Source organism: Haliotis rufescens, unplaced genomic scaffold (assembly GCF_023055435.1).
Source record: "Haliotis rufescens isolate VD_foot unplaced genomic scaffold, xgHalRufe1.0.p SCAF_31, whole genome shotgun sequence".
NCBI classification, from domain to species: Eukaryota; Metazoa; Mollusca; class Gastropoda; order Lepetellida; family Haliotidae; genus Haliotis; species Haliotis rufescens.
In genome coordinates, this window is record NW_025964013.1 from 1,447,982 (window position 1) to 1,465,261 (window position 17,280).

Genomic DNA, 17,280 nt, shown 5'->3' on the forward strand with positions numbered 1-17,280 from the left:
TGGTCTGGCTCAATGACTTACTTGACTGCGTGTACCCTGACAGTGTTGGATGTTGCTCACAGTGTCACTGGATTGTCTGGTCCAGAGCTTGCCACCATCATATTGGCTGGAATATTGCTGAGTGCAACATTAACATCAACTAAACTTAGGGCCACAAAACACAGACACTCGGTGAGTCGACCTTCAAGTTTATTGAAGAGCTTCCTGGGGTCAAGGCCAGGTGATGAAGGTAGCTGGTACCAGGATGAGTTTATACAATGATCACATCACACACATCGTCAAAAAAATAAAACAGGATCTGGAATACTTTACACCTATACACATGTATCAACAGCCTTGGGCAGCACAACACACTGTCACAAGTACACCACACAAGTATAGCTCCTACAGACACCCTGTGTGACAATCAAGACCAGAGCCCACATGCACAAAACAATCTTAGCACTAAGACCTTCGTAACCCCCATACTTTAACATAGACCTACAACAGTAGCACTAAGACCTTCGTAACCCCCATACTTTAACATTGACCTACAACAGTAGCACTAAGACCTTCGTAACCCCCATACTTTAACATAGACCTACAACAGTAGCACTAAGACCTTCGTAACCCCCATACTTTAACATAGACCTACAACAGTAGCACTAAGACCTTTGTAACCCCCATACTTAAACATAGACCTACAACAGTAGCACTAAGACCTTTGTAACCCCCATACTTTAACATAGACCTACAACAGTAGCACTAAGACCTTCGTAACCCCCATACTTTAACATAGACCTACAACAGTAGTACTAAGACCTTCGTAACCCCCATACTTTAACATAGACCTACAACAGTAGCACTTAGACCTTCGTAACCCCCATACTTTAACATAGACCTACAACAGTAGCACTAAGACCTTCGTAACCCCCATACTTTAACATAGACCTACAACAGTAGTACTAAGACCTTCGTAACCCCCATACTTTAACATAGACCTACAACAGTAGTACTAAGACCTTCGTAACCCCCATACTTTAACATAGACCTACAACAGTAGTACTAAGACCCTCGTAACTCCCATTCTTTAACATAGTGCTACTGTTGTAGGTCTGAGATCATCGTAACTCTCATACTTCAGAGCTAAAATTTCTTTGTGCATGTGGGTCAAAGGACCCATTTGAGAAAGTATGCAAGTTACGATGATCGTAGCACTAAGATCACTTTGTGAAACATGGCCCAGGTCAGACCTGGTAAGTACTGACAATATAGAAGTGCAAACTGTGACAATAATGCTAATCAATACTCAGACTTTCATTCTCTCATTATGACACAACATTTCATCAAACTTGGCACATCTCTAACATTATGGGTCAATATGGATTTACTCCACTGACATAGGTGTGTGCGAGACAAGCCAACACCAAATAAACATGAAACCCAACCGCCCCCTATATCATAATGCAATACTCTGAACAAGTGCCCCTTTAGTGCACCTGATGTGATGGAATTTTGCTCAGCTGATATTCCTTGTCAACATTCACATTACCATGGTAACAGATTCAGATGATATTCCTTGTCAACATACACATTACCATGATAACATATTCAGAATCAACCAATTCCCCCCTATAAAATACCAGTGAAAAGACTTACCTCCCATACACTGGGATTCCTTTAGAATAAAATAGGTTTATAATGGAGGTTCAGTCACTGATTCCCCGAAAAGACATTTTTAAAGAAATAGATCAAGGCAGGCATTTACAAAAAATCATTTTAAGTCTGAAAAATATGCAAATGTTTTGTGCAGTGTTTTAGTGATACAAAAGTTGCCCAAAGACGAGGGTGTTTATGAAATCAAAACTTCATTGAATTTCTTTTATTCACAGCGCGCACTTTATGGTCAGTTAACTCCCTTGCCCTAGGAAGATGTCCACAATGACACCCATCATCGTTATTTCAGGGTATTTCAGTGTAAACCAAGACAAACGTTCCAAATGCAGAAATGATTGCTGACAAAGCCAAGCAAACCACTGTTGCCAGTGTAGTGCATTCCTCTGTGTCACATGAGTGATTGAGTGAGTTGGGTTTAACGCCGCTTTTAACAGTATTCCAGTTATATCACGGTGTGTCAGCTTATTGTGGGAGGAAAGCCCGAAGTGATGCAGGTCTCCGACGTTTACCACTTTGGAGAAACCCACTAGCACGGGTATGGTGCTGACAAACCTAGAAACATAATCGGGGCTAACCGGGATTTGAACCCACAATCATAGGTTTCTGGTGTGCCCAAGGGACGCAACTCTGCACAGCGAATCGCGGCGCCTTAGACGACTGGGACACCTGTGCCCCCTGTGTCACATGACCATGCAAGGAGGGTATTATTTGATGTCAGCTGATTCGGTCACGCATGCCATTCTCTGGTCTACAAATTAAGAGCAGACACATTAAATAATTATTTTTTTACACATATATAATACTACCACTGGAGTAAAATGTGTCTTAAAACATACATACATTTGATGTCTCGCATAAACAGATATTTTGTATGAAACGTACCGATACTTCATGTTAAACCAAAAGGTAAACACACATTTTGAATAAATTGATGATGGATGTATTTCCCATTCCAGTCCCCACAGCCCTAACAGACTTTACCATATCAGTACACAAAAAAATTCAAAGTGCTTTTTTTCTTCTCTTATTTTCCCCCAAACTGACTTCAACCAGCTAATGAAGTCTGGTGAGGTGAGGTGAAATTGGGTTTAACGTCGCGTCCAAGATTATTGCACTTATATAGCGACGTGCATGCACGTGTATGTGTGTGTGTGGCTGCTTGTACTAGTCCGGACTGATGCCGATTTATAGTGCTAGCTCACTGAGATACCATGCCGCAGTTTAACATGAATACCCCACTCAGACACAGTATACTGACTCCGAGCCGACCAGTCCTTGTTTTAGCCCCTTAATGCCGAGCGCCAGACAGGGTAACAACAAGTACAATCTTTTAACGTCTTTTTGTATGACGCGGCCCGGGTAATGAAGTCTGGACCAGACAATCCAGTGATTGACATCATGAGCAACGATTTATGCTGTGGGGATATGATGACATGCATCAACCAAGTCAGCAAGCCTGACCACCCGATCCCGTCAATCACCTCTTACGACAAGCCTATGTGCCTTTTACGGTAAGCATGGGTTGCTGAAGACCCATTCTCTCCCGGATCTTCACGGGTCCTTACATCATGTACAGGTTATGGGCGCTGTATCCTAATATATACTTTACAATGACTAAATCAATTCTGGTTACACTGGGAAATATTTTCATGACAAGCATCCCCTGAGTAAGGTGCGGCAGTAGAGCACTTCCTAAATATTATAAATACTGAAATTTCCATCCCAAGGAGGCATCTTATTTTACATATATGCGTTTATATTTATTAAAACAAAGTGTTCAATGCATCTGTGAACATTAACTCAGGATGGACGTGATTCTGCACAGAAACGGACTATTTTGTGTGTAGTAATTCAGCACCAAAACACAGACTATTTTATGTGTAGGAATATAGTGTAGTTATTCAGTACAGAAACTCGGACTATTTTGTGTGTAGGAAAACGGTGTAGTAATTCAGCACAGAAACAGACTATTTTGTCTGTAGGGATATGGTGTAGTAATTCAGCAAGGAAACAGTATGGGACTATTTTGTCTGTAGGTATATGGTGTACTAATTCAGCACAGAAACATGGACTATTTGTGTGTTAGTATATGGTGAAGTAATTCAGCAAGGAAACAATGGGGACTATTTTTGTCTGTAGGTATACGGGGACAATATGATGGTGGTGATGAAAATATAATAAATTATTTATCATGGCCTTGCTAGGTTAAGACATCCTCAAACAGACGCAGTCGTAAGCATGTGGACAAGTATCACTGGTTGAGGTTAAGCTCTTGGATTTCCAGACAGGCATCTGCCGAATAACTGACACATGGTTTTAAGACAAACATGCAGGACAATGTGGCGAAAGCATCAAGAAGAGATGAATGTCACTTTTATGTATCACTGACCTTATTTATTGTAATGAACACCACATGGGCCAACTATGACCATGTAGCCAGAAAATGCACGCTCAGTTGTAGAAACTGAAAATATCCCCAGGTTGTGAGTCAAAATGACTACAATATTTCTCAAGAATAATTCTCAATGTCATAAACAATTTCAAATAACTATGAAATATTTCATGAACATAGTTTCATTTGTAACAATACATACCTATTTATCTAAGCAGTGCAAAACTGAATGATAGGATGACTCAATAAGGCTAAAACACTGATGCCACCATGGACCTGCCGTGTTTATGCTGACACACTAAAGAAATGCAACACCTTTTTTCAACTCTTCTCGGAGAGTTGCCCTAGAGTGGTGATACGATGACTTACATGTCTGTAACTTGTCACACAGCGACTCCTTAAACAGTCATCTTAGCTCAACAACTGTCATCAGTCGAAGTAATAGTATGGGTGTTGCCATCATCTTAGTGCTAAGATCGCGTGGTGGGATGGGGCTCAGATATAATGAGCTAAATGTACCTAAGATTCAGGGATGTATACACACCCAATCAGCTCGTAAAACAATGAACACCTACAAGGTCATATCTAGACATCTCAGAGGCCTGTATTCCCCCACCAGCCTGCAGGCGTTGTCTAATTGGTATAAAAACATCCCAATCCATGTTAATATAATTATTACTAATGTTATTCCGAGGTGACATGAAGTCCACCGATAACAGGACCAATAGAACCAGCATCAAGACCAAGTTTCACATTTATGCCATCAATGATAAAAGATAAACATACCCCTGAATTCAAGACAAAAAAATAAATCACATTTCCCATTTTGCCCGAGAAAGGCACCTAATCACGAATTCTAGACAGGTAATCAAACAGCTAGGGGGCTGTCGGGTAGCCTAGAGGTTAAAGCGTTCACTCGGCACGCTGAAGACCTGGGTTTGATTCCCGACATGGGTGCAATGTGTGAAGCCCATTTCCTGGTGTCCCCCGCCGTGATATTGCTGGAATATTGCTAAAAGCGGCGTAAAACCATACTCACTCACTCAAACAGCTAGAGTTTGAGTGATTTTAAAGATTCTGTCACTGCAGCAAACATTAACCAATTCTTTGGAGTCAGTAGTTGATTGAGGATTCTTTATTACATTCCTGAAATAACCTTTCAAAACTTACAAAAGGTCTTCAATGAACAGGAAGCAGCTGATGATGCGTTTTTTGAGTGCTTGAGTATATGTCATACCTAACCGTTACCATGGAGATGACTATGATGCTGCCTGATCTTCGTGACATAAACAAATAGGTGTGATGCAAAAACAAGTGCAGAAAACACAAAATCAACAATTTCAGTCCAAGTCTTGTGCGATGACAACCTGGGCGTGGCTTGTGATGAGTGAACTCCTGTGCAGGATGACGTATCCCTTCAAAACTAGACCCCTTAGATTATGTGAACGTCCTATAAACAATGTGGACACTGCCACAGTGATGTGAACACCTCAGTAATGTGAACAGTCATACATGATGTGAACACCCCATACATGATGTGAACACCCCATACATGATGTGAACAGTCATACACAATGCAAACACATGATAGTGACGTGAACACCTGATAGTGATGTGAACACCCCATACACGATGTGAACAGCCCATAGTGACGTGTACACCGCATACATGATGTGAACACCCCATAGTGACGTGAACAGCCCATAGTGACGTGAACACCCCATACAAGACATGAACACCTGTGTAGGATGAGATCAGTACCATTAAGGTACAAAGGAACATCATGTTGCTATGGTTACATCGCCAATGAGGAGTAACACTTCAGTGATTTCCACACAAACAATAATTGTTCTACTTACAGGTGTAGAAGACATCAAGCACCTGTCAGCTTGACCCTATCCACAGACTACCTGATGCTAAATGCAGACACGAGGCTGGTAAACAACCCCCTTATGTCAACCCTCATCAGAGGTCTGTTGTAGATAAAATGCAACCATGGCAAGCATAAGATTACTTTAATCTTGTCAGAGAGTTGCTGCATGTTGGCTGGAGACAATTCATCAGACGTCACCAGACTGATACAGCACCATACATTACATGTTACATCGTTACATTGTTATAAGTTAAGCACCATTGTGCAAACTGGGTATTACATCAGATTTCAGCCTTTGCCTGCTTATGGGTTTTTTTAAATTTCCATATGAAGAATTGCGCTGTGTACAAAAAACATTTTGATGTTGACATTAAACATTCATTTTTATCAGCAGAATGGGTCCTCGGTGCCATTGTACAAAACAACGGGAGCACTACGACTGTCGTAGGTCCATGCTGAGGCATAGGAGTAGCGACAACCTTAGCGTAACATCGCTTTGTACCACGGCACCAGGTTCTGTATCATGGTAGTGTCCTGTGATGACTTGGTGAATCGTCCCAGCCCTGCTGTTGACACAAACAGACCCTAAACAACATGGCCCAGGCGACACCATGGGGGAGGGGGGCAGTGTTTACAGAAACAAACATAACAAACATCAAAGCAAACAATAGTACCGGTATAAATCTATTCTTCTGAAAATGTATTCATTCTGATTTGTGTCCATGTTCTTAATAATAATAATTTACAATTAAATCTCCAAGGTAATCAACCGCATCGCCGTTTAATTCAGCAAAACACATCCTTGGGGAGAGATTTCAGAGTCAGCCCTATCTCCATCTCACCACCATCTACCCCAATCCGTGAGAAGCATACGCAAGGTGAAGGTCATGTCCAACATGGTGGCCATAATTCACAGGTAGAAAGGATTTCTCATGGAATACATTCATACATTGACATCCATTACATCCCGGTCCTGGGTCTAGCTCTGTACATGTCCCTATTGATTCACCCTAAATATACCAGTAACCATGGTAACAGGGTCTCTTATATATCTGTGGTCCCAGTCTGATGATACCACTGTATTAAACTGAACGCTAATGAAGAACCAGGACTCTACAACAGCCCGGCACCTCCCTGACACACAACTCTTGCTTTGAGAGAAGAAGAATATCAATGGTTAACACTTGCTCAATGAATATACAGTAATGAATCCGCTGTGATCACGAATGAGAGAGCAGTGCTGTTTTACAAGAACACCCATGACATGTGACGGATACGACAGCTGTCACAGTCAACGCCCATCGGTACATAACTTGTGTCTAGTTTCCTGGGAGCCTCGCGATATCGTCCACTTATGCCCGTGAGCTGGAAGCCATCACATGTAATGTTCCTCGCGATATCGTCCACTTATGCCCGTGAGCTGGGAGCCATCACATGTAATGTTCCTCGCGATATCGTCCACTTATGCCCGTGAGCTGGGAGCCATCACATGTAATGTTCCTCGGGATATCGTCCACTTATGCCCGTGAACTGGGAGCCATCACATGTAATGTTCCTCGCGATATCGTCCACTTATGTCCGTGAGCTGGGAGCCATCACATGTAATGTTCCTCGCGATATCGTCCACTTATGTCCGTGAGCTGGGAGCCATCACATGTAATGTTCCTCGCGATATCGTCCACTTATGCCCGTGAACTGGGAGCCATCACATGTGATGTTCCTCGCAATATCGTCCACTTATGCCCGTGAACTGGGAGCCATCACATGTAATGTTCCTCGCAATATCGTCCACTTATGCCCGTGAACTGGGAGCCATCACATGTAATGTTCCTCGCGATATCGTCCACTTATGCCCGTGAGCTGGGAGCCATCACATGTATTGTTCCTCGCGATATCATCCACTTATGTCCGTGAGCTGGGAGCCATCACATGTAATGTTCCTCGCAATATCGTCCACTTATGCCCGTGAACTGGGAGCCATCACATGTAATGTTCCTCGCGATATCGTCCACTTATGCCCGTGAACTGGGAGCCATCACATGTGATGTTCCTCGCAATATCGTCCACTTATGTCCGTGAACTGGGAGCCATCACATGTAATGTTCCTCACAATATCGTCCACTTATGCCCGTGAACTGGGAGCCATCACATGTAATGTTCCTCGCGATATCGTCCACTTATGCCCGTGAGCTGGGAGCCATCACATGTATTGTTCCTCGCGATATCGTCCACTTATGTCCGTGAGCTGGGAGCCATCACATGTAATGTTCCTCGCAATATCGTCCACTTATGTCCGTGAGCTGGGAGCCATCACATGTATTGTTCCTTGCGATATCGTCCACTTATGTCCGTGAGCTGGGAGCCATCACATGTAATGTTCCTCGCGATATTGTCCACTTATGCCCGTGAACTGGGAGCCATCACATGTAATGTTCCTCGCAATATCGTCCACTTATGTCCGTGAGCTGGGAGCCATCACATGTAATGTTCCTCGCGATATCGTCCACTTATGCCCGTGAGCTGGGAGCCATCACATGTAATGTTCCTCGCGATATCGTCCACTTATGCCCGTGAACTGGGAGCCATCACATGTAATGTTCCTCGCGATATCGTCCACTTATGTCCGTGAGCTGGGAGCCATCACATGTAATGTTCCTCGCGATATCGTCCACTTATGTCCGTGAGCTGGGAGCCATCACATGTAATGTTCCTCGCGATATCGTCCACTTATGTCCGTGAGCTGGGAGCCATCACATGTATTGTTCCTCGCGATATCGTCCACTTATGTCCGTGAGCTGGGAGCCATCACATGTAATGTTCCTCGCAATATCGTCCACTTATGTCCGTGAGCTGGGAGCCATCACATGTAATGTTCCTCGCGATATCGTCCACTTATGCCCGTGAGCTGGAAGCCATCACATGTATTGTTCCTCGCGATATCGTCCACTTATGCCCGTGAGCTGGAAGCCATCACATGTAATGTTCCTCGCGATATCGTCCACTTATGTCCGTGAGCTGGGAGCCATCACATGTATTGTTCCTCGCGATATCGTCCACTTATGTCCGTGAGCTGGGAGCCATCACATGTAATGTTCCTCGCGATATCGTCCACTTATGTCCGTGAGCTGGGAGCCATCACATGTATTGTTCCTTGCGATATCGTCCACTTATGTCCGTGAGCTGGGAGCCATCACATGTAATGTTCCTCGCGATATTGTCCACTTATGCCCGTGAACTGGGAGCCATCACATGTAATGTTCCTCGCGATATCGTCCACTTATGTCCGTGAGCTGGGAGCCATCACATGTAATGTTCCTCGCGATATCGTCCACTTATGTCCGTGAGCTGGGAGCCATCACATGTAATGTTCCTCGCGATATCGTCCACTTATGCCCGTGAACTGGGAGCCATCACATGTAATGTTCCTCGCGATATCGTCCACTTATGTCCGTGAGCTGGGAGCCATCACATGTAATGTTCCTCGCGATATCGTCCACTTATGTCCGTGAACTGGGAGCCATCACATGTAATGTTCCTCGCGATATCGTCCACTTATGTCCGTGAGCTGGGAGCCATCACATGTATTGTTCCTCGCGATATCGTCCACTTATGTCCGTGAACTGGGAGCCATCACATGTAATGTTCCTCGCGATATCGTCCACTTATGCCCGTGAGCTGGAAGCCATTACAGTTAATATTCTTCAGTTGATGCATGATCTTCAGTCTTTCTCTTCACTGGAAGTGGTAGGGCGCCGTGAAATATTGTGACCTGCCATCTATCCCAGCAATATGATGGTCCGGAGACAGGCATGTGTTCACCATCTGACATAACTTACAAGAGGCTCCACACCTCGACACCCCTGGATCTCTCAGTACATACCAGCATGTCCAACACACCACCAACCACAGACAACCACAGGACAATATAGGAGTTTTACCCCACAGAACTCGGGTTAGTTCCTGGCTATGCAGGTTATTTAATGGTGTGGGTACTTAGACCACCTTTAGACAAGAGGGCCAATTGTGCCCCCTTTATTTATGGGGTGATTTAGACAGGGGCAGGGTGGTGAGTAATGAGGTAGTGTCTGATTTATTTACATGATTGTATTGTTGATGAATGCAGATTGATGGATGAGATTGGGGGCCCCGAGGGTCAGGACTTGTTTGTGGGGATGAGATTGGGGGCCCTGAGGGTCAGGACTTGTTTTGGGGATGAGATTGGGGGCCCTGAGGGTCAGGACTTGTTTTGGGGATGAGATTGGGGGCCCTGAGGGTCAGGACTTGTTTTGAGGATGAGATTGGGGGCCCTGAGGGTCAGGGCTTGTTTGTGGGGATGAGATTGGGGGCCCTGAGGGTCAGGACTTGTTTGTGGGGATGAGATTGGGGGCCCTGAGGGTCAGGACTTGTTTTGGGGATGAGATTGGGGGCCCTGAGGGTCAGGACTTGTTTTGAGGATGAGATTGGGGGCCCTGAGGGTCAGGAGTTGTTTTGGGGATGAGATTGAGGACAATGTCATTCAGGGGTAATTGAGGTGGTGTGGTGTGGGGCTGTGTGGTGTGGTGTGGGGCTGTGTGGTGTGGTGTGGTGTGGTGTGGTGTGGTGTGGTGTGGTGTGGGGTGGGGTGGGGTGGTGTGGTGTGGTGTGGGGTTGGGTTGGGTTGGGTTGGGTTGGATGGGGCGGTGTGGGGTGGTCTAAGTGGTGTGGTGTGGGGCTGTGCGGTGTGGTGTGTGGTGTGTTGTGGGGTGGGGCTGTGTGGTGTGTTGTGGGGTTTTGTGGGGTGGTCTAAGTGGTGTGGTGTGGGGCTGTGTGGTGTGGTGTGGTGTGGTGTGGTGTGGGGTGGGGTGGGGTGGGGCGGTGTGGGGTGGTCTAGGCGGTGTGGTGTGGTGTGGTGTGGTGTGGTGTGGTGTGGTGTGGTGTGGTGTGGGGCGGTGTGGGGTAGTCTAAGTGGTGTGGGGTGGTGTGGGGGACCCTGGGGCGCACTGTCTGCCACAGGGGTGGTTGGGTGTCGGTACCGGTGGTACACTCGGCCCAGTGACCAGCTGTTGTCCACAAGAGGAAGTATACAGTGTCTATTTCACCACAATCCTCTCTTTCTTCAATCCACAGTCTTCAATAAGATCTTGTATTTGTCACTTCCATCATCTGAAAATGATACTCATTAAAATGAATGTTTGCCATCTATAGGAAAAGACACACATGGCCCCTCCCATCTATAAGAACAGACACACATAGCCCCACTCATCTATAAGAACAGACACACATAGCCCTGCCCATCTATAAGAACAGACACACATAAACCTGCCCATCTATAAGAACAGACACACATAGCCCTGCTCATCTATAAGAACAGACACACATAGCCCTGCCCATCTATAAGAACAGACACACATAACCCCTGCCCATCTGAAATAACAGACACACATAGCCCCACTCATCTATAAGAACAGACACACATGGCCCCTCCCATCTATAGGAACAGACACATGGCCCCTCCCATCTATAGGAACAGACATACATGGACCGCCCATCTATAAGAACAGACACACATGGCCCCTCCCATCTATAGGAACAGACATACATGGCCCCTCCCATCTTTAGGAACAGACACATGGCCCCTCCCATCTATAGGAACAGACATACATAGCCCCGCCCATCTACAGGAACAGCGACATGGCCCCGCCCATCTATAGGAACAGAGACATGGCCCCGCCCATCTATAGGATGAGACACACATGGCCCTTCCCATTTATAGGAACAGACACATGGTTCGCCCATCTATAGGAACAGACATCCCTGATGCCCCCTGTCTAAGACAACCGACATCCATGACCGCAGAAAGTCACAAAAACATGTATCTCTTCCCATTCCTGCCCTCTGACCATGAAACAGCAGTTGATCCTCACCTTTCATTCCCTCCACAGCAAACCTGGTCTGATCCCCGACATTGTGAATAACCTGCAACAAAATCAGCCACATGTTTCTCAAAACTGGAATAAACACGTTTTGATGCAAATCCTATATAACATCAGAAGGAAATCAGACAATATACACAAGGCTCTGTAGCTCACCGGAATTATGAGTGAGTATTGTTTTATGCAGATTAAAGTAATATTCCAGACATAATTCCGGAAACAGAAATAATGGCGGCCAAGTGGGACTGTGACTCTCAGTGAAGTAGATCTTAGAGACACCGTTGCCGGACCACATAGTTTCAGCTCCATTGCAGTTTCAAAGGAGACATTGAAAACACAAAGGTAAACAATGGCCGGTCAACCGACAACGAGGAACACACCACAACATAATCTCACTTGACTTTCAGGTGAACTAAAATGTAGTATAATGTTTGAGTCAACAACTACACATGCTAGAGTTACAAGAATGACAGTGGATGTTTTACTCACTTCATCTGTGGCTAGAGTTACAAGAATGACAGTGGATGTTTTACTCACTTCATCTGTGGCTAGAGTTACAAGGATGACAGTGGATGTTTTACTCACTTCATCTGTGACAAGTACATGTATTCCCGATGGCCCCTGTATGTAGATGTCTCCAATCTGCGACCGCTGAATCCCAAACAAGAGGGACAGTTTCTGGCTCAGTTCCATCACAGTCATCCCCTCAAGGTACACCGCATGGTACACTGCAACATCACCGACAACACCAGAATCAGTACAAGCAACATCACCGACAACACCAGAATCAGTACAAGCAACATCACCAACAACACCAGAATCAGTACAAGCAACATCACCAGAATCAGTATAAGCAACATCTTCGACAACACAAGAATCAGTACAAGCAACATTGTCGACAACACCAAAATCAGTACACTGCAACATCGCCAGAATCAGTACACTGCAACATCACTGACAACACCAGAATCAGTACAAGCAACATCGCCGACAACACCAGAATCAGTACAAGCAACCTCACCAGAATCAGTACAAGGAACATCACCGACAACACCAGAATCATTACAAGCAACATCTTCGACAACACCAGAATCAGTACAAGCAACATCGTCAACAACACCAGAATCAGTACAAACAACATTGTCGACAACACCAGAATCAGTACAAGCAACATTGTCGACAACACCAGAATCAGTACACTGCAACATCACCGACAACACCAGAATCAGTACAAGCAACATCACCGACAACACCAGAATCAGTACACTGCAACATCACCGACAACACCAGAATCAGTACAAGCAACATCACCAGAATCAGTACAAGCAACATCGTCGACAACACCAGAATCAGTACACTGCAACATCACCGACAACACCAGAATCAGTACAAGCAACATCGTCGACAACACCAGAATCAGTACAAGCAACATCACCAGAATCAGTACAAGCAACATTGTCAACAACACCAGAATCAGTACACTGCAACATCACCGACAACACCAGAATCAGTACACTGCAACATCACCGACAACACCAGAATCAGTACACTGCAACATCACGGACAACACCAGAATCAGTACACTGCAACATCACCGACAACACCAGAATCAGTACAAGCAACATCGCCGACAACACCAGAATCTGTACAAGCAACATTGTCGACAACACCAGAACCTGTACAAGCAACATCGCCAACAACACCAAAATCAGTACACTGCAACATCGCCGACAACACCAGAATCAGTACACTGCAACATCACCAGAATCAGTACAAGCAACATCACCGACAACACCAGAATCAGTACAAGCAACATCTTCGACAACACCAGAATCAGTACAAGCAACATTGTCGACAACACCAGAATCAGTACAAGCAACATTGTCGACAACACCAGAATCAGTACAAGCAACATCGCCGACAACACCAGAATCAGTACAAGCAACATCATCAACAACACCAGAATCAGTACAAGCAACATCACCGACAACACCAGAATCAGTACAAGCAACATCGTCAACAACACCAGAATCAGTACACTGCAACATCACCGACAACACCAGAATCAGTACAAGCAACATCACCGACAACACCAGAATCAGTACAAGCAACATTGCTGACAACACCAGAATCAGTACAAGCAACATCACCGACAACACCAGAATCAGTACAAGCAACATCGTCAACAACACCAGAATCAGAACAAGCAACATTGTCGACAACACCAGAACCAGTACAAGCAATATCGCCGACAACACCAGAATCAGTACAAGCAACATCGTCGACAACACCAGAATCAGTACAAGCAACATCGCCGACAACGCCAGAATCTGTACAAGCAACATCGCCGACAACACCAGAATCAGTACAAGCCACATCGCCGACAACACCAGAATCTGTAAACTGCAACATCGCCGACAACAACAGAATCAGTACAAGCAACACCGCCGACAACACCAGAATCAGTACAAGCAACATCGCCGACAACACAAGAATCAGTACAAGCAAGATCACCAACAACACCAGAATCTGTACAAGCAACATCGTCGACAACACCAGAATCAGTACAAGCAACATCGTCAACAACACCAGAATCAGTACACTGCAACATCACCGACAACACCAGAATCAGTACACTGCAACATCGCCGAAAAAACACCAGAATCAGTACACTGCAACATAGCCAACAACACCAGAATTAGTACAAGCAACATCACCGACAACACCAGAATCTGTACAAGCAGCATCGCCAACAACACCAGAATCAGTACAAGCAACATCGTCAACAACACCAGAATCAGTACAAGCAACATCGTCGACAACACCAGAACCAGTACAAGCAATATCGCCGACAACACCAGAATCAGTACAAGCAACATTGTCGACAACACCAGAATCAGTACAAGCAACATCGCCGACAACGCCAGAATCTGTACAAGCAACATCGCCGACAACACCAGAATCAGTACAAGCCACATCGCCGACAACACCAGAATCTGTAAACTGCAACATCGCCGACAACAACAGAATCAGTACAAGCAACACCGCCGACAACACCAGAATCAGTACAAGCAACATCGCCGACAACATCAGAATCTGTACACTGCAACATCGCCGACAACTCCAGAATCTGTACAAGCAACATCGTCGACAACACCAGAATCAGTACACTGCAACATCGCCGAAAAAACACCAGAATCAGTACACTGCAACATCGCCGAAAAAACACCAGAATCAGTACACTGCAACATCGCCGAAAAAACACCAGAATCAGTACACTGCAACATAGCCAACAACACCAGAATCAGTACAAGCAACATCACCGACAACACCAGAATCTGTACAAGCAGCATCGCCGACAACACCAGAATCAGTACACTGCAACATCGTCAACATCACCAGAATCAGTACAAGCAACATTGTCGACAACACCAGAATCTGTACAAGCAACATTGTCGACAACACCAGAATCAGTACAAGCAATATCGCCGACAACACCAGAATCAGTACAAGCAACATCACCAACAACACCAGAATCAGTACAAGCAACATCACCGACAACACCAGAATCAGTACAAGCAACATCGTCAACAACACCAGAATCAGTACAAGCAACATTGTCCACAACACCAGAATCAGTACAAGCAACATTGTTGACAACACCAGAATCTGTACAAGCAACATCGTCGACAACACCAGAATCTGTACAAGCAACATTGTCAACAACACCAGAATCAGTACACTGCAACATCACCGACAACACCAGAATCAGTACACTGCAACATCGCCGACAACACCAGAATCTGTACCAGCAACATTGTTGACAACACCAGAATCTGTACAAGCAGCATCGCCTACAACACCAGAATCTGTACAAGTAACATCGCCGACAACACCAGAATCAGTACAAGCCACATCGCTGACAACATCAGAATCAGTACACTGCAACATTGTCGACAACACCAGAATCTGTACAAGCAACATCGCCGACAACACCAGAATCTGTACAAGCAACATCACCAACAACACCAGAATCTGTACAAGCAACATTGTCGACAACATCAGAATCAGTACACTGCAACATCGCCAACAACACCAGAATCAGTACAAGCAACATTGTCAACAACACCAGAATCTGTACAAGCAACATCACCAACAACACCAGAATCAGTACAAGCAACATTGTCGACAACACCAAAATCAGTACAAGCAACATTGTCGACAACACCTGAATCAGTACATTGCAACATCGCCGACAACACCAAAATCAGTACAAGCAACATTGTCGACAACATCAGAATCAGTACACTGCAACATCGCCAACAACACCAAAATCAGTACAAGCAACATTGTCGACAACACCTGAATCAGTACATTGCAACATCGCCAACAACACCAAAATCAGTACAAGCAACATTGTCGACAACATCAGAATCAGTACACTGCAACATCGCCAACAACACCAGAATCAGTACAAGCAACATTGTCGACAACACCCGAATCAGTACAAGCAACATCGCCAACAAGGCAGCAGAATCAGTGTTGGGGTGTTTTTTCCACACTGCTCTCAGCATTATGCCACCTTTATGATGGTGGCCTGTAAATAATAGTCTGGACCAAGCAAACCAGTGATTGATATTATGAGCAACTGCAGATGAGTTACAGCAATGTGGATGAGTGTATGCCTGTTTGTGTGGCTGCTTGTACTAGTCTGGACTAATGCCGATTGTATAGTGCTAGCCCACTGAGATACCATGCCGCAGTTCAACATGAATACCCCACTCAGACACAGTATACTGACTCCAAGCCGACCAGTCCTTGTTTTAGCCCATGCACCAGGCAGGGTAACAACAAGTACCATTTGTAACGTCTTTTGGGATGACGAAGCTGGGGATCAAACCCTGGACATTCCGCTCACCAGGCGGACACTCTACCACTAGACCAGGGAGGCAGTGGGCACTGTAAGGGTATGGGTACACACAATCATTTTGCCCAACCTGGTCCATTAAGTCACCTTGTACGACATGCGTGGGATGCTGTGGACTTATACTTATACAAGGGTACAGGCACATGGTGCTAAGTAGCTGCATAAAAACAACAAAAATTTGCATCAAATAATTTTTAACAAGGAATTGATGATTATGAAACAAATGTGTGACATGACAGGGTGATGTCTGGCAGAAGTTGCAGCAGCAGTAGGTCTGTTCTAATGTTTTGGAGAGGCAGTTGGTGTGTTCTGAATGTTGGGAGAAGCAGTTGGTGTGTTCTGAATGTTGGGAGAGGCAGTTGGTGTGTTCGGAATGTTGGGAGAAGCAGTTGGTGTGTTCTTAACGTTGGGAGAGGCAGTTGGTCTGTTCTAATGTTGGGAGAGGCAGTTGGTGTGTTCGGAATGTTGGGAGAAGCAGTGGGTTTGTTCTGAATGTTGGGAGAGGCAGTTGGTGTGTTCG

At 45.2% G+C, this 17,280-nt stretch overlaps 1 protein-coding gene and 1 long non-coding RNA gene across 4 annotated transcripts in view; both read right to left on the reverse strand.

Annotated features, from left to right (window-relative positions):
* Positions 1–176: 176 nt before the first annotated feature.
* On the reverse strand, positions 177–2,174 carry LOC125371782. The gene is made up of 2 exons (XR_007217770.1): positions 531–2,174; positions 177–480 (listed from the first exon to the last, which is right to left on the reverse strand). It is a non-coding gene; the product is annotated as an uncharacterized LOC125371782 (long non-coding RNA).
* An 8,615-nt stretch (positions 2,175–10,789) lies between these two features.
* LOC124136789 (transcription factor CP2-like) overlaps positions 10,790–17,280 on the reverse strand; it is a 35,084-nt gene continuing 28,593 nt past the window's right edge. For 2 of the 3 annotated variants that reach the window (XM_048380583.1, XM_048380582.1), the window contains exons 15-17: positions 12,419–12,561; positions 11,825–11,876; positions 10,791–11,063 (exon numbers count right to left, since the gene is read on the reverse strand). In XM_048380583.1, coding sequence (XP_048236540.1) covers positions 11,017–11,063; positions 11,825–11,876; positions 12,419–12,561 — 242 coding nt within the window. In that variant the 3' untranslated portion in view covers positions 10,791–11,016. Of the gene's footprint in view, positions 11,064–11,824; positions 11,877–12,418; positions 12,562–17,280 lie in introns of all 3 variants that reach the window. The other variant, XM_048380581.1, reaches the window with a different exon arrangement.